Genomic DNA, 19969 nt, shown 5'->3' with positions numbered 1-19969 from the left:
CCTGTGCTCATGAGCTTCACTGTCTTCATTTTGCTGTCACTTTTTAGTTTGGAGGAAAGAATAAAATCACAGAAACAGTTTGTTCCTCTCATTTTGTTCACTGGCTGTTTGAAAACTGAAGGGATTTTCACTTTAAAAGGTGAGCAGGTTCACTAAACAAGAAATGACCCAAAAATATGAAAGAAATTGGTGAGAGGTCACAATAAAATGACCTGAAAATTACTGAAAGAAGAAATGACCTGGAAAAATATTGAATATGATTATAATAACTGTAAGTAGAGTCTCTTTTTTGAATGTTGGCAATTTTCTAATTTATTATAATTTTTGTATTTGTTTATTGAAAGTTGCCCAGTTGTACCGGACTTGTTTTTTTAAAAAAAACAAAAAAAAAAACAAAAACTCAAATATTCCAAAGTTAATTATCTTTGTAATATCAGCGCGTTGCTGTATTGGTCTGATGATGTGTTTACAGAAGCTGGGAACTTTCTGCGACCACCTGTTGATGCACGCACCTGCCTGTCGAACCTCGACGCTGCGCAACGAACGACATCACATGACCTCCACTTCCTGTCAGACAGTGACATCGTCATCCTCCTCTGGTGGCTTCAAATTAAAATTTCAACCAATAAAACCTTCACATGTCTGTAAACATCCTCTCTCATCCACCTGCCCCTTCAAAATAAAAGTGTTTGTCTCCCAGACTGAGGTCCTGTTGGTTTGAACAGGAAATACAGCAAATCAACAAAGTAAGAGTCCGTTTCATGAGGTCTTTAAAGGCAGCATGAGCAGGATTATTTGTTGTGGTTTGCAAACACAACATTCAAAGTTTCCTAGAATGGTGATGGAAAGAACATTAATGGTGCTGTCCTAGGAAAAAATAAGAAGGGAGCGACACACCCACTGCCCGCAGGCCGACGCCCACAAGAGTCCTGATGATGAGGATCTGGGGATTATTTTTGTTTTTTGGGAAAATCCAGATAATCCAGCCTTTAGCCACCGTTAGGTTGGTAGCTCTTTGCTAATGAAACAGAACGGCTGCCTTTTATTTTGAAAGTGGATGACGTATTCGCCCCCAGCTGAGAGCGGGCGCTGTGATTGGTTGTTGTTCCTGTGAGGAACACGGCGTGCGGCCAATCACATGTCAGAAAAGAAAAACAAAATTCAACAGCCGATTTCAAAGTTTGAAACTAACAAATAAAGACGACCTTCAAGAGGCCTGTGGGCGGGGCCAGAAGGCCGGTGGGCGGAGTCAAGTGACATATAGGCGGGGCCAGGAGCCATGTGGGCGGGGTCAGAAGCTCCGGTCATGTGACGTCATCACCTGCAGGCGGCAGCAGAGTCAACACGAGGAGCCGTGGACAAAAAAAAATTTAGAAAGCAATTTTTCCATTTTTTCTTGTAATTTTGTGATTTTATTTTGTCAAAACTCAAGTCGTTTGTTTCTGTTCATTAAAAAGTCATGAACCCTTTGACTCCACCCGCCTCCCTGCTGCAGGAGGAGACGAATCAAACGCTCCTCAAGTCTCTGTTTCACTCACACACACACACACACACACACTCACACACACACACACACGGAGGTGTTTTGCTTGGAGGAGGCCGAGGTGTTTGACTTGGACGCCGATGAAGAACCTTCAAACCTGTAAGACTCTCCTGCACACACACACACACACACACACACACAGAACGAGTGTGTGTGTGTGTGTGTGTGTGTGGAGTAATAAGAAAGGGAGACACACACACACACACACACACAGAGAGAGAGAGAGAGAGAGAGAGAGAGAGAACGAGTGTGTGTGTGTGTGTGTGTAGAGTAATGAGAAAGTGAGACACACACACACACTGAGGCACGAGGATCACGTCCCAGCATGCACTTGCTCATTAATTGGTGGTTGATCTGACTGCAAGTGTGTGTGTGTGTGTGTGTGTGTGTGTGTGTGTGCCTACCTTACATCACAGCTTAGTGATCAACACAGAGCAAGTGTGTGTGTGTGTGTGTGTGTGTGTGAAGTTAATCCCATGTTAAGGCCTCCTCACGTGTCAAAAATCTGGGCTCTTTGAGTGTGTGTGTGTGTGTGTGAGTGAGTGTGTGTGTGTGTGTGTGTGTGTGTGTGTGTGTGAGGTACTTCCTGTGGGTGAAAGTGTGAAGTGTGTGTGACTCACCGTGTGTGTGTGTGTGTGTGTGTGTGTGTGTGTGTTTGTCAGAGATACACAGTGTGTGCCTCTAAGTTCATCCAGTAAAGTGTGTGTGTGTGTGTGAGAGAGAGAGAGAGGGAGAGAGAGAGAGAGAGAGAGAGAGAGAGAGAGAGAGAGAGAGAGAGAGAGAGAGAGAGAGAGAGAGTGGTCGAGCGACACTGGCTCAGAGCAGAGGGAGGTGTGGGGGGGTCCTGCGGGGGGCGGAGCCTGCGTCCCGTGCTCCGGGTTTAGCGGCCGTGCTCGCGGCCGGCGGGCAGAGGGAGGGTCTCGCGCTCGGCGGCGGCAGCAGCGGGTCATGTCGTCCGCGCGGCGGGACACCTGCCCGCGTGTCACCTTCAGCGGAGCGGGAACCGGCACGGTAAGACGGCGAGCTCGAGCCCCGGCGGACCTGTCTGTCTCTCTCCCGGTCCTCCTGCCTGTCTGTCTCTCTCTCTCTCTCTCTCTCTCTCTCTCTCTCTCTCTCTCTTTATTCTGTCTCTATTTTTTTTTTTTTTTTCAGTTTCTGTTATTATTTTATTCCGGATGCGCTAAAATGTTGAGTTGCTAGAAAAGAAAAAAAAAAAAAAGCAAACATTATGTGAGTGATTTCTCTCTGTGAGGTGTGTGAGTTTGACTTCAGTGTGTGTGTGTGTGTGTGTGTGTGTGTGCAGGTTTTAATGGCAGCAAACACACATTTCACTTCTTATATAAGAATTTAAATATATATATATATATATATATATAGTATAAAGTGTAGACTCCGGGAAGATTCCTGATCTTTACTGAATGTCATATTGTTTATTATTATTATTATTTGTGTTTATTTGTCTGCTCACTCAGCCTCTTTGTTACTGTGGAGCTTTAAAATATGATTTACAAAAATAATCCTGTGATATGATGAGTAATGAGTTTTACACTGATATGACAGGAGGAATGTAAAGGGAAAATCTAATTATGAGAAAGTTCAGAAATCCCAAGGCAGCTCCTCTTACATTAAAAAGCCAGGATTCAAAACGCTTTTTTAAACATCTCCCTGTACGTCCACTGAGCACCTTGTTGGGTCATGAAATGAACCTTTTTTTTTTTTTAAATGAGCTGTTAGCCGTCTCCTGTTCTTCCTTTTTCATGGAAAATGTAACGACTTGAGTTTTGTTTGTCTGTTTGTGATGTGAAGCGTCAGCCTCTCCATCTCCTGCAGAGACGCTCCTCTTCTTCTGATTGACGTCCGATCTCGTCCTCTCAGCAGAACGTTTGACTCTCTGGGGCGAAAAGTAACATCTGAAAACTGAAAAAGACACGAAAGGAAAAATATTCATGCTCTGGTTTTTCTTTAGTTTTTGTTTCATGGCAGAGCTCAGAGGCTGAGGAGGAGGAATTAAAAAAAAAAAGAGCAGATCTGCACATTTGTTGCGTTTGGTTTCTGAGTTTTTAAAGTGGCAATATTTTCGAGACATTAATCAATCAGTCAATCAATCAGTCAATCAATCAATCAATCAATCAATCAATCAATCAATCAGCTGATCAGTCTGTATGTTTGGAAATGCCAGAGAGAAACAGAGATTTGATCTTTCACTTTTGATAGTTTGTTAATTTAGTTGATTATTTTCATGCAACTTCAAACAAAGAAGTGAAGTTAGAGAGAGAGAGAGAGAGACAGGCAGAGAGAGCGAGGGCGGCAGAGCGAGCTCTATTTAAAGCAGCGTCTCTGGTTTCAGGTAGCCGCTCGTCGTCACGCGGGAGCGGCAGCGTTTAAAAATAACCTCGAGACGGACGGACGGAAAGAGTGAGGGCAGAAACACCCACACCCGCATAGAGAGAGAGAGAGAGAGAGAGAGAGAGAGACCGATGATGTCACAAACCCCCGGACGTTAACGAGCGCTCTGATTGGCCGAGAGCGGCTCATGATGTGTCTGTGACAGTTTTCATTGCGGCAGGATTTTGTTGTGTTTGGTAGAACCGACTAAAACACAGCATGAGCAGGTCACTCATCATATTAATGTTAAATTATCATCATTATTGTCATTATTATATTTCTGTCTTTGTCAGTTGAGTCTACACAGTCCTCACCGGAGCAGATTCTTCCAGTTTCTTTGAAAAACAAAAAGCAAAAAGTGCAGAGTCAGATGTGTGACAAAATGTCCTCAGTCAATTAGAGAGAGGGAAAAAAACACCGGAGCAAAAAATGTCATAAAACGTACAACTTATGAACAAATTAATTGCGTAATCAATTAAATTGTTGTCTTTTTATGTTTTTATTTTTATTTTCTCTCTGATCAGACTTTGCCGTCTCTTTGTGCGGCCTCAATTTCTGTTTGTGATTTTGGCCCAAACGTCTCGGTGGGCGGGGTTTCTCCAGCGCTGCGTCCCCATTGGCCACTGAGTTTCTGGGTGACAGTGAATGCAGGCACACACAGATTGCCGCGTCACCACAAAGCATCATTAATATCTATAACACAAACATATTTAATATCTATAACACAAACATATTTCATCAGATGATCAGATCAGATTTCAGATCAAACGCTCGATGGAGTTGAATTTCTCAGAGGAAAGCGAGCGACAGTTCTGTTAATTTAACATTTTTAGAACGTTAAATTCATGTTTTTAGAGGTGGAAGTGAATTTGAAATTAATTTGTTTATTTAACATGTGCAGATCAGTGGTGAAGGCTCAGAGAAAAATACAGAGCTGCAAAAAAAACTCTGAATTTCAAAGTTGAACCCGTAAATTTATGAGAAAAAATCAGTGAAAGCTACTTTGATCTCCTCCTGTAGAAAATCACTATATAATAAAGTGGAAAATTTATGAGAAAAAAACCCTCAAATTTATGAGAAAAAAAAAATAGAAAATTCTGAGTTTATAAATCTTGAGAAAAAAATCAAAAATTCAGAAATTTTATTTTTTTAATTACAAATTTATGAGAAAAAATTGATAATTCTGAGTTTATAAATCTTGAGAAAAAAATCAAACATTCTGAAATTTTATTTTTTTTAAATTACAAATTTATGAGAAAAAAATAGAAAATTCTGAGTTCATAAATCTTGAGAAAAAATCAAAAATTCTCAAATTTTATTTATTTATTTTTTTTTAAAAAAAAAATTACAAATTTATGAGGAAAAAAAAACAGCAACAAAAAAAAAAACAGTAGTCCTCCTCCTGTTGGGATCCAGTCTGAAGGAAATCCTGCTGGTCTGAGTCCAGAACCCCAACCTCCTCCTCAGCATCTGGACTCTGAAGAGACGTTGCTGTGACTTGGGCCGATTCAGAAGAAAACAATCTGCTGATTCTGGGTCAGATCAGCAGGATCTCCTTGTTCAGAGCAGAATCTGTGAAATCTGTGAGCTTTTTTTTCTCACTCTAATACACCATCATGTGGTTGAGTCTAAACGGTCCTCATAATGTCTGCGTTCTCCTGACAAACATCCTGGAACCCATCATTTGTCGGCTGAGTCTAAACAGTCCTCGTTTTCCCCGTTTGATGAAGGTCTTTCTCTGTGTGTGTGTGTGTGTGTGTGTGTGTCCAGAGTGAGGCTGGTATGGGAGCGGAGGCGTGTCCTCACAAACTGGGATCGACCAATCACCTTCGACTTCTCCTCTACATCCTCATCCCGACGGTCAGCCTGCTGGCCGGCCTGCTGCTGCTCGTCCTGGCCCTGACAGGTACACACACACACACACACACACACACACAGTGGACTCTGACCGTCCCTTCCCCAGACTGAGACCAGATGTTGAACACCATTTCCACCTCTGGACGTCCAGTGGTTCAGTTCCTATGGGTAGCATTTCCTGTTAGCTTAGCATAAAGACTTGAAGTCTATGGGAGTCGTTAGCCTGGCTCTGTCAAAGTGAATAAATAAACAGCGGCTCTCTGATTGGATCACAGTGGATCATGTGGCCAGGCTAATGACTAAAAAGGGAGAAAAAGGGGGATTTCACCCAAAACGCTGGAGTGTTCCTTTAAGTCTTTAACCAGTCAAGTGCAAATGTGACTTTTGTCCCTTTGAGCCACCGTAGCGAATGAATTGGAGCTTGTGATTGGATGAATGAAAGACCCACCTCTCTATCTATCTGTCTGTCTCTCCATCCATCTTTGAACTTATTTCCTTACAAACTGTCCTTCCTGTTGCTGTTCAGAAACATCACCAGATGAGGTCACAGGCACATCATTTGCATATCGTTTGCATATCGTTTGCATATCGTTTGCATATCGTTAGCTGTGGTGTCAAACCACTTCCTGCCTCCGGAAGTTTCTGGTGAGTCGAGGAAACAGAAGTGACTGACAGCAGCTTCTCATTTTAACAACATGTAAATATATTATAAACAAATAAACAAATAAAACTCAGTGGAATCGCCCTTTAATTCTTATTGTTATTATTTAATTATGATTGTTTTTAATCAAACACACACATAAATAAAGCTGACAGCAGATCAGTTTGAACAAGAACAGACTGACAGGGGACAGAGTGTAGGAGGAGAGCTCACACACACACACACACACACACACACACACACACACACACTGAGATTCTCTCGTTTATGCACAACATCACAACTTAATTGCATCATATGTGTGGGTGTGTGTGAGTTAGTATGTACGTCAGTGTGTGTGTGTGTGTGTGTGTGTGTGACACTGCCTCTCTCGTCACCATGACAGCAGGGAGCTCCTCGGCCAATCAGAGGCAGAGTTAGCAGAACACATTCAGACAGAGAGAGAATCTCAAATATTTACGAAGGTAGTAAAAGTGACACACACACACACACACACACACACACACACGCACGCACACACACACACACACACACACACACACACACACACACACACACACACAGTAGCAGCTGGTCGTCCTCCTCTTCTTCCTCTCTTTCTCTCTTTTCTGTCTTTCCTCCAGTTTTTCTGCTTCTTCTCTTGCTCGTGTCCTTCCTCCTCCTCTCCCTCTCCTCCTCTTCCTCTTCCCCCTTTCCTCCTCTTCCTCCTCTCCTCCTCTTCCTCCTCTCTTTCACTCTTTTCTGTCTTTCCTCTCCAGTTTTTCTGCCTCTTCTCTCGCTCATGTCCTTCCTCATCTTCCCCCTTTCCTCCTCTTCCTCCTCTTCCTCCTCTTCCCCCTTTCTCTCCTCCTTTCCTCCTCTCTCTCCTCTTCCTCCTCTCTTTCTCCTCCTCTCCCTCCTCTCCCTTTCCTCCTCTTCCTCCTCTCTCTCTCCTCCTCTCCTCCTCTTCGTCCTCTTCAACATTTCAGGTTCAGGATCTTGTTCAGTTTGTTGCTCACTGGTGGGTTATTATTGTTGTTGTTGTTGTTATTGCATTCAGTGTGTGTGTGTGTGTGTGTGTGTGTGTGTGTGTGTGTGTGTGTGTGTCAGCCAGCAGTTTGCAGGGCTGAGATGCATTTACAAAATAAAAGCTCCACATTACTGGTCAGAGGACAGACCTGCAGTGTCAAAATCAGAGAGAAAAATAATATTCAGGGGAAAAAAATCTCAGATTATGAAGCCACAAGTGTGTGAGAAAAAACTCAGAAATTCTGAGATTAAAGTTGGAAATTTATGTGAAATAAACTCAAATTTATGAGAAGACAACTCGCAAATTCTGAGACTGTTGAGATGATTTTTTTCCTCATAAATTTATGACTTTAATCTCAGAATTTCTGTTTTTTTTCCTGCAAATTTGTGATTATGAAGATTCAGATTTATGGGAAAAAATCTGGGAGAAACAGTTTTTCTTCTCCAGAGTGCGAAGGCTCTGAGAGTTCACGTTCATATCGTGGTGGGATGAAGGGAGAGGGAGGAGGAGTGATGCGGCTGCTCGCTCTGAGAGGAGAGCAGAGGAACGTTCTGGAAGTTAGTTTTGTTTTTTGGACATGAGGCTCTGATGACCCGATGTCCCTGAACGCCTCACGGAGCTGAAAACAAAGAGAAACTAAACGTCTGACATTCAGACGGAGAAATGTCTGCTCGTCTCCTCTTTCACCTCCTCCTCCTCTCCAGCTGTCTGCCTCCTGCTGCTCACACACACACACACACACACACACACACACACACACACACAGGAGGCAACCTAATGGAGCTTTACAAAGGCTTTTACGAAGCGACACACACCACAGAGAGCAATAAAGCTGTGTGTGTGTGTGTGTGTGTGTGTGTGTGTGTGTGTGTGTGTGTGTGTCATTAAACACCTAATGGTGTTTGAAGCTCCTCGGTTTCTTCCAGCTGAATGAGACCAAGTGAGAATTCGCCTCCTGTCATCTGAGCCTTTCACAGTAAAAGTTGATTTAAAAAAAAAAAAGTCGTTATCATTTAAATAAAAAGAGTAAATAAGTAAACAAACAAACAAACAAACAAACAAACAAACAAACAAACAAAGAATTTAAAAAATGCACAAACCACATCAGAGTTGTTTCACAAAACAGTCAGTTTCAGTGGAAATTAAGCAGAAAATACAAAATCTGTAATAGTAATAGGTTAAGGATGAGTGTGTGTGTGTGTGTGTGTGTGTGTGTGTGTGTGTGTGTGTGTGACAGATGCAGTGTAAATAGATCATTCTGTCTGATTCACCATAGTAACTGGATCACTGTGACACTATACATAGAATTTTCCCACTGCACACACACACACACACACACACACACTGACACAGAAGCAGTGTGTGTGTGTGTGTGTGTGTGTGTGTGTGAGCGAGAGAGGGAGAGACATTTGTTGTGTTGTACATGCCACAGACAGGTGTGTGCCGTGCGTCACGTTCACCCTATTAATACACACACACACACACACACACACACACAGAGTCCAGTGTGTGTGTGTATGTGTGTGTGTGTGTGTGTGAGGTGAACATGTGACAGTGAAGCCATGCGGGAGGAAAAACTGAAAACCTGCAGACGATCGGCTGTGAATAAAAACATGAACGACTTCATGAATCAAAAAAATTAAATTGAAATGTGATTTTGTCTTTTTTTTTTTAGCTTAATTCAGTTACAATTTTAGTTTTAATTTCATCATATTTTGATTTAATTTAGTCTATTGTCGTAAATTTCTTCTAATTTATTTAGTAATAATAACAATAACAATAACAATAATAATAAATAGTAATTTTCTTGTAATTAGTTTTTTGGTTTTTCTGCTTTTTCTTTTGATCTTTGATGAACTTTTTGGTCATTTTTTTCTGCTAATTGACTGAATCTGATTTGATTTTTTTTTATTGTAATTCTTTTTTAAAATTTTACTTTTGTGGTAATTTTCTGGTCATTCTGTTGTAAGTTCATTTTTATTTTTGGGTTAATTTTCACGAATTTGCTCTGTTTGCTCTGTTGTTGTTTTGAAGGAAAACAAATTAATTTGGTCAAAACTTTATTGTCATCAGAAGTTCAGTAGAACGATACGGAGTTTTCAGCTTTACTCTAAATCAAACATATGACTCACACTGTCTGTGTGTGTGTTTGTGTGTGTGTGTGTAGGTATCTTCGGCAGTGGTCTCCTTGACTCCGCCCCCCTCCCCTCTGTGGCGCCTCCTGAGCCCGTCATTGATACTGACTTCAGTTACCAGGGCAACCGCACAAGCCTTCTCTCCCGCTCTGAGACGGAGAACGTCACCGCCTCTTTCCGTAACCATGACGATGACGACAAAAGCACATCCGGCGTGACGAGCCGCTATTCGGCTTCACCCTCCCCTTCCTCCTCTCTGGCCCCTCCCACCCAGCCCTTCACCCAGGCACCCGATTGGCTAACCTCTGTGACGTCGATGAGCACGCCCTGGCCAATCAGCACCACCGCAGAGCCTGACACAGGTAACCACGGCAACACTGTGATGTGATGTTTCATTTTAACTTCCTGGAACCTGAACGTGTTGGAAAATGCAGATTCATGTCCAAAATTTAAAAATACAAACATAAAAATGTTTTTTTTTAATGAATGAAAAAGTTGTTATGGTTGCTAAAGTTGCCAGCAACCATCCCAAGCTCCCTAGCAACACCCTAGCAACCGCATAGTAACACCCCTAGATATCATAGCAACTGTGTTCAATGCCCTGGCAACCACCCTGAACAACTTTGTAACCCCCTAACAACCACTCCAAATACCATAGCAACCACTTATCAACCACCTAGCAGCCACCTTGAACACCCTAGCAACTGCCTTGAAACTCCTTAGCAACCACCCTGAACCACCTAGCAACCACTTTGCAACTCCCCAGCAACCATCAGGAACACCACAGCAACTGCCTAGCAACACCCTGGCAACCACTCACAACACCCTAGCAACCCCTAGCAACCCCCTCAAGTATCACAGCAACTCCTTAGCAACAACCTAGGAACCACCTTGAACACCCCAGCAACCACCTTGTAACTCCCTAGCAATCATCGTGTACATCCTAGCAACCACCCAGAACTCCATAGCAACAATTTAGCAAAATATGACATATCATATAAATCTCCATCTATGATGGCACAGCAGGCGGCTCAGCTCACGGCCACTTCAGGCACATCAGGGAAGCAAGTTTCCTCAGGAACTTCAGACAGTTCTTGTTGTTGTTGTTGTTGTCGTTGTTGTTGTTGTTGTTGTTGTTGTTGTTGTTGCTTCGTGCTCTGTGGATGTTAGCATCACTGACCACACCCACAGGAAATGGATTAATGGGTGACAAAGTGCTCCAAGAGACCGTTCTGGACAAACAGCAGGATTTATCCCTGAACACTCAGACTGGTGTCTGTGCTCTGTCTGTAAACAAACTGAGTGAGTCCTGCTTCCTGGCTCATGGCACATCACTTGTACAAAACTGAAAGATAAGGTGCAAAAAAATGTTTTTTTTTTGGGGGGGGGGGGGGGGGGGGGGGGGGGGGGGGGGGGGAATGAGGGCTACATTTGTTGGATTAACTTGGATTATTTTGTCTTTGAGCTCCACTTTGAGCTACAAGGTGGCGCTGCTTTGAATGAACTTTTCCTGAAATTTGGTTCCGTTTATCTGCAGAGTGAGATGTTTCAGAGACACTTTGAATGAGGCTGAGGAGGCGAGGGGAGGAGGGGGAGGAGCTTATTCAGGCTCAGACTCAAAATCACGGCTTTAATCTGAGAGTCACGGCTTTAATCTGAGAGTCACAGCTTTAATGTGAGAGTCACAGCTTTAATCTGAGAGTCGCAGCTTTAATGTGAGAGTCGCAGGTTTAATCTGAGAGGCAGCTTTAATGTGAGAGTCACAGCTTTAATCTGAGAGACATCTTTAATCTGAGAGTCACAGCTTTAATCTGAGAGTCACATCTTAAATCTGAGAGTCACAGCTTTAATGTGAGAGTCACATCTTTAATGTGAGAGTCACAGCTTTAATCTGAGAGTCACAGCTTTAATCTGAGAGACAGCTTTAATCTGAGAGTCACAGCTTTAATCTGAGAGACAGCTTTAATCTGAGAGTCACAGCTTTAATGTGAGAGTCACATCTTTAATCTGAGAGTCACAGCTTTAATCTGAGAGACAGCTTTAATCTGAGAGTCACAGCTTTAATGTGAGAGTCACATCTTTAATCTGAGAGTCACAGCTTTAATGTGAGAGTCACATCTTTAATCTGAGAGTCACAGCTTTAATCTGAGAGACAGCTTTAATCTGAGAGTCACAGCTTTAATATGAGAGTCACAGCTTTAATCTGAGAGTCACAGCTTTAATCTGAGAGACAGCTTTAATCTGAGAGTCACAGCTTTAATGTGAGAGTCACAGCTTTAATCTGAGAGTCACAGCTTTAATGTGAGAGTCACAGCTTTAATCTGAGAGACAGCTTTAATCTGAGTCACTCGTCTGGTTTCTCTCATCTGTCTGTGCTGCTGTGTCCTTCTCTGTCAAACACTAAAATCTCATTAGTCTCCATCACTGCAGAATGAACAAGCAGTTATGTGTGTGAGTGTGTGTGTGTGTGTGTGTGTGTGTTTGTTTGTTTGAGTGTGTGTGTGTGTGTGTGTGTGAGAGAGAGAGAGAGAGAGAGAGAGAGAGAGTTTATTAGAGAGCTCCACAGCCTCTGAGCTGAATTCAGATCTGCTGTCCTCTGTCCTCTTCTACTGACCTGAGGGAGAGGCTGTGTGTGCGTGAGAGAGAGAGAGAGAGAGAGAGAGAGAGAGAGAGAGAGAGAGAGAGAGAGATAGGAGAGAGAAGATGAGAGTCGAGTGCAGTGCTCCTGTGTTCATCATCCCCAAAGGCCATAATGATAAATCATTCATTCAATTTCTCTTTTAAAATTCCCCTCGTCTCTCTCTCTCTCTCTCTCCATTTCTCCCTCTACTGTCCTTCAGCCTCATTCACCCTCTCTCTCTCTCTCTCTCTCTCTCTCTCTCTGTGATATTGACTCTATGAGGTGAATGCTAATGAGCGTCCAGCTGTCCTGTCTTCTGATTGGACGCTGGCCGCTCAGCAGAACGACTCGTCGTCCAATCAGATGCTCAGAAAGCGAATAAACGCCGAGCCACGTCCACGTCCTGCTGTCAGACAGAGACACAGCCTGCAGGTCAGAGCTCTGTCCACCGGGGGCAGCACTGAGCACTAAACACAGCAGGATATGTGTGGGTCAGTGGGGCTCAACACTACAAACTGATCACTGATCATTTGATCCAGATATTGATCAGTAACTGGACTGTTCCTGTCAGTATTTCTAATGCAGACAGGATTATAAACTGAACTGGAAAATGAGAAAAAAAACAGCAGCAGATGGAGAGAGAGAATGCAAACACACACACACACACACACACACACACACACACACACACACACACACACACACACACACACACACTGCCTGTAGTATTTCCTGTCGTATTCCCACAGTTTTTCTATCAGAAGCGTCGCTGCTGCTGAAAATCCGCTCCCTAATCAAAGCCACTGCTGCCACCGTAAGAAAATAAAAAGAGTAAATTTTGATATGTCATGTATGTTTACCTCAGAAATGTCAACACACCTTTCTGAGGCCGTCCTCATGAATCTTTTCAGACTTCAAACGCTCCAAAGGGTTTGCCGTTATGAGGGATTTTCATTCTCAGCATCACAACTTTCTGTCTGCTCGACAAAATCTGAATTTAAACTCAGCATCAAAAACAATGAAGAGTTAACCTGTTAAAGTTAAAGAGAAAGAGAGGAGCCGCTGGTGTTTGTTCCTAGTTTTGGCCCTGTAGTGTTCCTGTAGACCTCCTGTCTGTACAGTCGCTGCTGCTGAAAATACCCTCATACACACCGTGTTGTTTACTGCTCACGCTAATTATGTCTAACCTGTGTGATAAATTAAGATTTTAAATTTTGAGGTAGTTCATATTCAGCCAGATCTTCCTGTGTGCTCTTACCGATACTTAGTCCAGTCATTTTATGAAAAAACCTAGGACAAGAGAAGGAAACTCAACTGATTCTGTATCCTCAGTTTGTCCCGAGTGAGGGAAAAAAAAGTCCCAAGGAATCCCATTGGTGGAAAGTTTTGAAAATCACCTATTTATGACCACATATTACCAAAAAAACACTGTTTTTAACACACAGGGGAAAGGGGTTCAACATTTTACTGTCAGATATCACTATAAAAATTCACAAGTTGATTACACACACAAAGACAAGAAAAAAAGTCAATTACAAGTTCTTTGAATTATTCTGTTTACACATGCATATCACACATTATCTGATTTGATATGCGCTAATAAGGAATATCAGGAATAAATGCCAGAAGAGACATTTAAACAGTGAATTAAAAGGTTACTATATAAATAGTAACCTTTTAATTCACTGTTATATAGTAACCTTTTAATTCAAGGTTACTATATATATAGTAATCTTTTAATTCACTGTATACTATATATATATAGTGACCTTTTAATTTAAAAGGGTGTTTTTTTGGTATTATATGGTCATATAAAGGTGATTTTCAAAACTTTCCACCAATGGGATTCCTTGGGACTTTTTTCCCCTCACTCAGGACAAACTGAGGATACAAAATCAGTTGAGTTTGCTTCTCTTGCAGTTTGTCCGAGGTTGACCCCAATTTTGGCCTAAAATGACCGGACTAACTGATAAACGAGCGAGTTCATATAAAATAATAACTAATAATAACCTGTTTACCTGTTAACTGTGTGACATGAAGCTTTCAGGCAATATTTGGTGTTTTACAGAATTTATAAAACAATAAGCAGCAATGAATCTGTTGTTTCTGTCTCTCAGCTTCACTTGGGAGCTCCAAACAAAGACATTACTCTTAATGAGTATGCTAATGAGCATGCTAATGAGCTCCAGAGGGGGGATGTGATTGGTTCATTAACTCGCGCTTCCAGCCGCATCGCAACAACATCTGACACCCAAACGCACCACGGAGCTGAGCCGCCTGCGTTTACTCACTGTTTATGTTTTATTCTTTCTTCTCTCTCCCTCCCTCTCTCTCTCTCTCTCCCTCCCTCTCTCTCTCTCTCTCTCTCTCCCTCTCTCTCTCTCCAAACAGGAAGTTGTCAGCTCATCGTGGAGCCTCAGTGTCACATGTTGCCCTACAACCAAACATGGCTGTCCTCCTCCGTCGCCGTGGTGAAGAGTTCAGAGGTCGACATGTTGCTAAGGTAACCGTATCCGAGGACGACCATCACCTCCTCCGTCTGCCGCGGGGAACTGAACCCTCAACCCTTTGTGTGTGTGTGTGTGTGTGCAGGTTCTTCAGCTACCTCAGCAGACTGTCCTGCTACAGACACATCATGCTGTTCGGCTGCTCGCTGGCACTGCCCGAGTGTATCGCCGGGAACAACACACACGACAGGTAACACACACACACACACACACACACACACACACACACACAGTTTCATATTGATGGTTTTATTGCTCACTGAAGTCACGTCCAGCAGGTCAGATCAGCTCGAGGTTCATGTGATATTTTGTTGGTTTATCGCTGAGGCCTGTCTCAGCAAACAGCCGGTAAACACCTTATTTTCTTTTGTTGAATTTTCAAAATGAGCCTAAAATCTGTGAACAGACCAGAAGCCTCTTAGTCTCAGTCTCAGTAAACTTTATTATCCCCATGAAGACACATTCACCACAACAGTAATAAACACAGAGCATGAATGTTTTGGGGACCGATCATCACAACATATTAATATTAATGAGGCCAGGTGTTACTGGTACAAACGAGTTCTTCAGTCTTTTGGTTCTGACCTTTGGTACCATGTATCGGTGACCAGAAGGCAGGAGCCTTTACTGGCAGGCCAGCAGGTGACTGGGACCAATCAGGACGCCTCCTGCTTTCCCAGCAGCCCTGGCTCTATACAGAACAGAGAGCTCCCCAGAATGTGTCCCGTGATTCTGCCACACATTCTCACTGTACAGTTAAACCTGTTCTTGTCTTTCACAGTGAGGGACCCAAACCAGCAGATAAAAGAGAAGGTTAAAACAGACTCAATAAAACAAGATTAAGACATCCTCATAAAAGAGATGTCTACATTAAAACTTTGGTATCAGCTCTTTGGTATTAAGAACGTTAGTCTTTAAAAATGAGCTCTCACACCGATCAATAAAATCAATAAAATCGTTCACCACTGGACGGTTATTGCCATCTTTGTTGAGCAGTGACACAATCACTGAGTCGTCGGCAAATTGAATGATACACCTATTAGCATGCTGACTTCGAGATGAATAAGAGTGGTGACAGGGCACAGCCCTGAGGGGAGCCGCTGGAGGATAAAAGTACATCAGATAAAAAACCCTTCACCCTCTGAGGTCTGGCAGTTAAAAACTCAACAAGCCAGCTTTAGGGACGCACCGGTCCGATGTTAGCATCGGCTTTTCGGCGCTGATATCAACAGTGGACCTGGATCGGGTGTAACTGCCTCACATCACAGTTCACTTTTTACTGTAACATACTAGTGTACGCCCCTTTAATTTTTGGTTCTTAACCTTTCCAAAAAAAATAAATAAATAAATAAAAAACCACAAATAATGCTACGTTCCAGCGGGGAATTGTACCTGTGAATCACGACTTCAAAGTCACGAGTCACGACTTCAGACCGTTCCAGGCAGAACCCACAAACATTCTTGTTACAACCGGCGATGGCGGAACGGGCTGTGGGCGTGCTTGTGTTATCTAATTTCATACACTTAACAGGTAATGATATATGTAGTATTCACAACATAAACATAAAAAAGTACTTTATATCTCTACCCAATACAATATTTCTCACCGTTGGCTACTTGAAGAACAACCGTCTCCTGTTTGTGTACAAAACATACACTGCGTGACGTCAAACGAGGAAGTCGGAGTCCGTTGAGCACAATCGAGTTCACACGCGTGAATTCACAGGTTTGGCTATAGCCCCGCCCACTTTTTAACCGGAAAATCACCAGTTACGGGTGGCCTGGAACGCAGCATAACAATGAGACAGTGAGGCGGAACTGATGTTCTAGAAGCAAAGGTTTCCGGGGAGACCTTTAAAAAATGCGTACAGAGACAACTAACGGAAACAGACGTTTATTTTGTTTTATAAGTGAAGTTTTATGAGTGTTCAAAGTGCACATAAGAGTCAAGGAACACGGAAGAAGCCTGACGCCCATGAGGTTTGTGTGATTTCTGTTTTTTGTTATTTATTTTATACATCGCTCGTTTCTGTAGCGACGACTTACAGTAAAAGGATCAGTTCAAAAACGTTTCATATGCAAACCCACGAGTGTGAGGTCTGAGGTCTGACACCCGGCGCTCTGCTCTGATTGGTTTGGGAAAATCGACCACCCCGCCCACTCCGCGCCCTCGGAAATCATTTATAACTGAGGCGATGATGTCAGACTGAAGCTGGAGCGGAGTTTGTCGAAATGCATTCTGGGAAATGTAGGCCGTCAGTGAGCGGAGGAGGACGCAGGTCGAGTCACAGCTGGTGGGACTGTAAGTGGGGCAGCGAGTGTGTGTGTGTGTGTGTATGTGTGTGTGTGTGTGCCAAGAATCACACCCTCACACTCCAAAATTAGATCTGTCATACACACACACACACACACACACACACACACTGTTTGCATCAGTAGCTTCGATGACCTTTTACCTCTGACTGTCAGACAGAGGATCATGGGAGATAAGGTTTTTCCGTGTGTGTGTGTGTGTGTGTGTGTGTGTGTGTGTGTGTGTGTGTGTGTGTGTGTGCAGGCACGTGCTGCTGCCCTGTGCGTCGTTCTGCGAGGCGGCGAGGGAGGGCTGCGAGCCCGTCCTGCAGATGTTCAACGCCTCCTGGCCCGACTTCCTGCGCTGCTCGCAGTTCGGCGGTGATGTCACTTCCAGGTCGACGCCCTCGCCCTTGCCCTCGCTGGCGCCCTCGCCCTCGCCGTCGCCCCCGGCAACGGCCCCGGGCCCCGCCCAGCCGGCCTGCTACTCCCCGAGACAGATCAAAGGGAAACCCTGTGAGTGACACACACACACACACACACACACACTGTGTTGGATGTTCACACTGGTTGTGATGGTCTGATGACATCACTGCCCTCCTCTGGCTCTGATTGGTCGAGCAGCTGTGTGCGGCGGGCAGGACCACTTCCTGTGTGCGACGGGGATTTGTGTCCCCCAGAAGCTCGTGTGCAACGGCTACAACGACTGTGACGACTGGAGCGACGAGACACACTGCGGTGAGACACGCACACACACACACACACACACACAGACACACACACACACACACACACACACACATAATATACTGTGGGCTGTATAAATAGCAGGAGGAGTTTTTTAGCCCGTTGTCGTGGTGACGAGTTGGAGGTGATTGACGGGGCAACAGTGGGGAAGTTCCGGACTTCAACACACACACACACACACACACACACACACACACACACACACTCAACACACACACACACACACTCAACATGCCTGAGCTGGCATCCAGTTTCCAGAGAAACAAATGAGGGTGTGTTAATGTGTTATTTATTTATGTGTGTGTGTGTGTGTGTGTGTGTGTGTGTGTGTGTGTGTGTGTGTGTGAGACACGGTTGTGGTCGTCATGGAGACGTAATGAGAGTGTAGGATGGACTCCTGGAATGTAAAGGGAAAGAAAGAGCGAGGGAGTGTGACCTCTGCTCCTCCTCGCGCTCTTTGTTCGGCTTTACGGCGGGAAAATGCCGACCGTCATAAAAACAACAACAACAACAACAACAACAACATGAAGGAGACAAACAAACAATCAGAGAGGTGAAAGAGGAAAGGAAACAGAAAGAAAGAAAGAAAGAAAAGAAGTCAACAAAGAAAGACACTGAGAATAATAATGATAATAATAATAATAATAATAATAATAATAATGACTCTGTTTTCTTGGCGTCTTTGTGAACGTTTGTCTCCAGCGAGCTTCACACAAACATAAAATAAAAAACAAACCACAAACACAAAGAAAACATGATGAACTGACATGAGATCAGATCCATTTAAAAGAATAAATCAGTGAAAAGAATAAAAAACGACAGGAGAGCAGACGGAGGAGGAGAAACCAGACGCCTGCAGCCTCTGGAGGCGAGCAGGACGAAAAATGTGATTCATTTTAATCCTTAATTCATTTGATCAGGATTCCAATGTGAGTCACAATTTTAGTCGGAATAATATTTTTTTAATCTTCATTTTTCTGAGTGTTAAATATTTTTTATCCATCTGGAAAACAGCTTGTTGTCGCACCGTAAAACTTTATTTACAACAACGATGTGTCGCAGATTTTACCTTCATCCTGCTGTTTGGATGTTGTGATTTTGATCATATTTCAATGAATTGTTCAGGTCTAGTTGTGTAATGTTGCATAGGGTCAAAGGTCAAATCCTGGTCAAAGTTCAATGTTATGTTTATTTGTGTTAAATTTTAACGACACGTTCAGGTCCTCACTTTAATTACATGTGATGATGTGTTGAGTGACAGCCCCAGTTTTTTTTGTTTTGTTTTCGTTTGTTTGTTTTTTAGGCCATAATCCACATGTTCACATAAAGGCTGACACAGATGTGTGATGCTGGTGGTTTGTTAGAGCTGTGATACTCACAGGTGTCAGACTGATGACAACATGTGGATAACATGCAGACGGAGCTGAGTGGAGGTCAGCTGGACTGTCTGGAGCTTCTCCTCCTCGCCTCTGATTTCCCTCTGATATTTAGATAAGATAAGATAAAATAAGATATGATAAGATAAGATAAGATAAGATTAGATAAGATAATATAAGCTATAATAGGCTGCTGCTGCTGGAGTCGAGGCTGTTTGACCTGTTTGACCTCATCGGTGCTCCTCCCTGTCGTTAGGGTCACATGACTCCGTCGTTAAGGTCATGAGAGGTCAAGCATTAACAGTTAAGATGATCATTTTTTAACAAAAGACCACCTGAGTTTTATTCTGTTATTAATCTGACGCTCGTGGTCGATGACACAGAAAAAAATCAGTGTCATTCTGGCAGGGAAATTAATATCTTGAATGAATGAATGAATGAATGAATGAATGAATGAATGAGTTTATTTCGGTACATTTCAAAGACTGATTTCTCAGTTAGACTATGTAACCGAAAGGGTGTAGGTCAGGGGTCGGCAATTAAGTTTGGCCTCGGGACAGATTTTTTTCCAAGCCATTACATGGCGGGCCACAACCAAAATTATATTATATTATAATTATTATATTATATTATATTATATTATATTATATAATATTGGAATTTCAGCACCAGGCGCTGTCCGCTGACATCATTTGTTTTTTCATGTTAAGCGTCCACGCTGCACCTTGCTGATGCGCTTATTCACCCTCGTATGCAGATACAACAAATAAGAATTTAGATCGACTGAAATGTTTCTGTTCTGAAAAATGAAGTTTCCAAATAAAGAGCTGTTTTGAG

The 19969-nt window shown here is 43.1% G+C and overlaps 1 protein-coding gene across 1 annotated transcript in view; it reads left to right on the top strand.

Moving 5' to 3' along the window:
* Window positions 1-2468: 2468 nt before the first annotated feature.
* Window positions 2469-19969, top strand: part of corin (corin, serine peptidase) — a 37034-nt gene continuing 19533 nt past the window's right edge. The window contains exons 1-7 of the mRNA XM_030076508.1: window positions 2469-2554; window positions 5699-5834; window positions 9623-9952; window positions 14602-14713; window positions 14803-14907; window positions 17275-17525; window positions 17634-17747. Coding sequence (XP_029932368.1) covers window positions 2492-2554; window positions 5699-5834; window positions 9623-9952; window positions 14602-14713; window positions 14803-14907; window positions 17275-17525; window positions 17634-17747 — 1111 coding nt within the window. The 5' untranslated portion in view covers window positions 2469-2491. The remainder of the gene's footprint in view (window positions 2555-5698; window positions 5835-9622; window positions 9953-14601; window positions 14714-14802; window positions 14908-17274; window positions 17526-17633; window positions 17748-19969) is intronic.

The sequence above is a fragment of the Myripristis murdjan genome, chromosome 18 (genome assembly GCF_902150065.1).
Source record: "Myripristis murdjan chromosome 18, fMyrMur1.1, whole genome shotgun sequence".
NCBI classification, from domain to species: Eukaryota; Metazoa; Chordata; class Actinopteri; order Holocentriformes; family Holocentridae; genus Myripristis; species Myripristis murdjan.
This window is presented reverse-complemented; position numbering and strand designations above follow the sequence as displayed.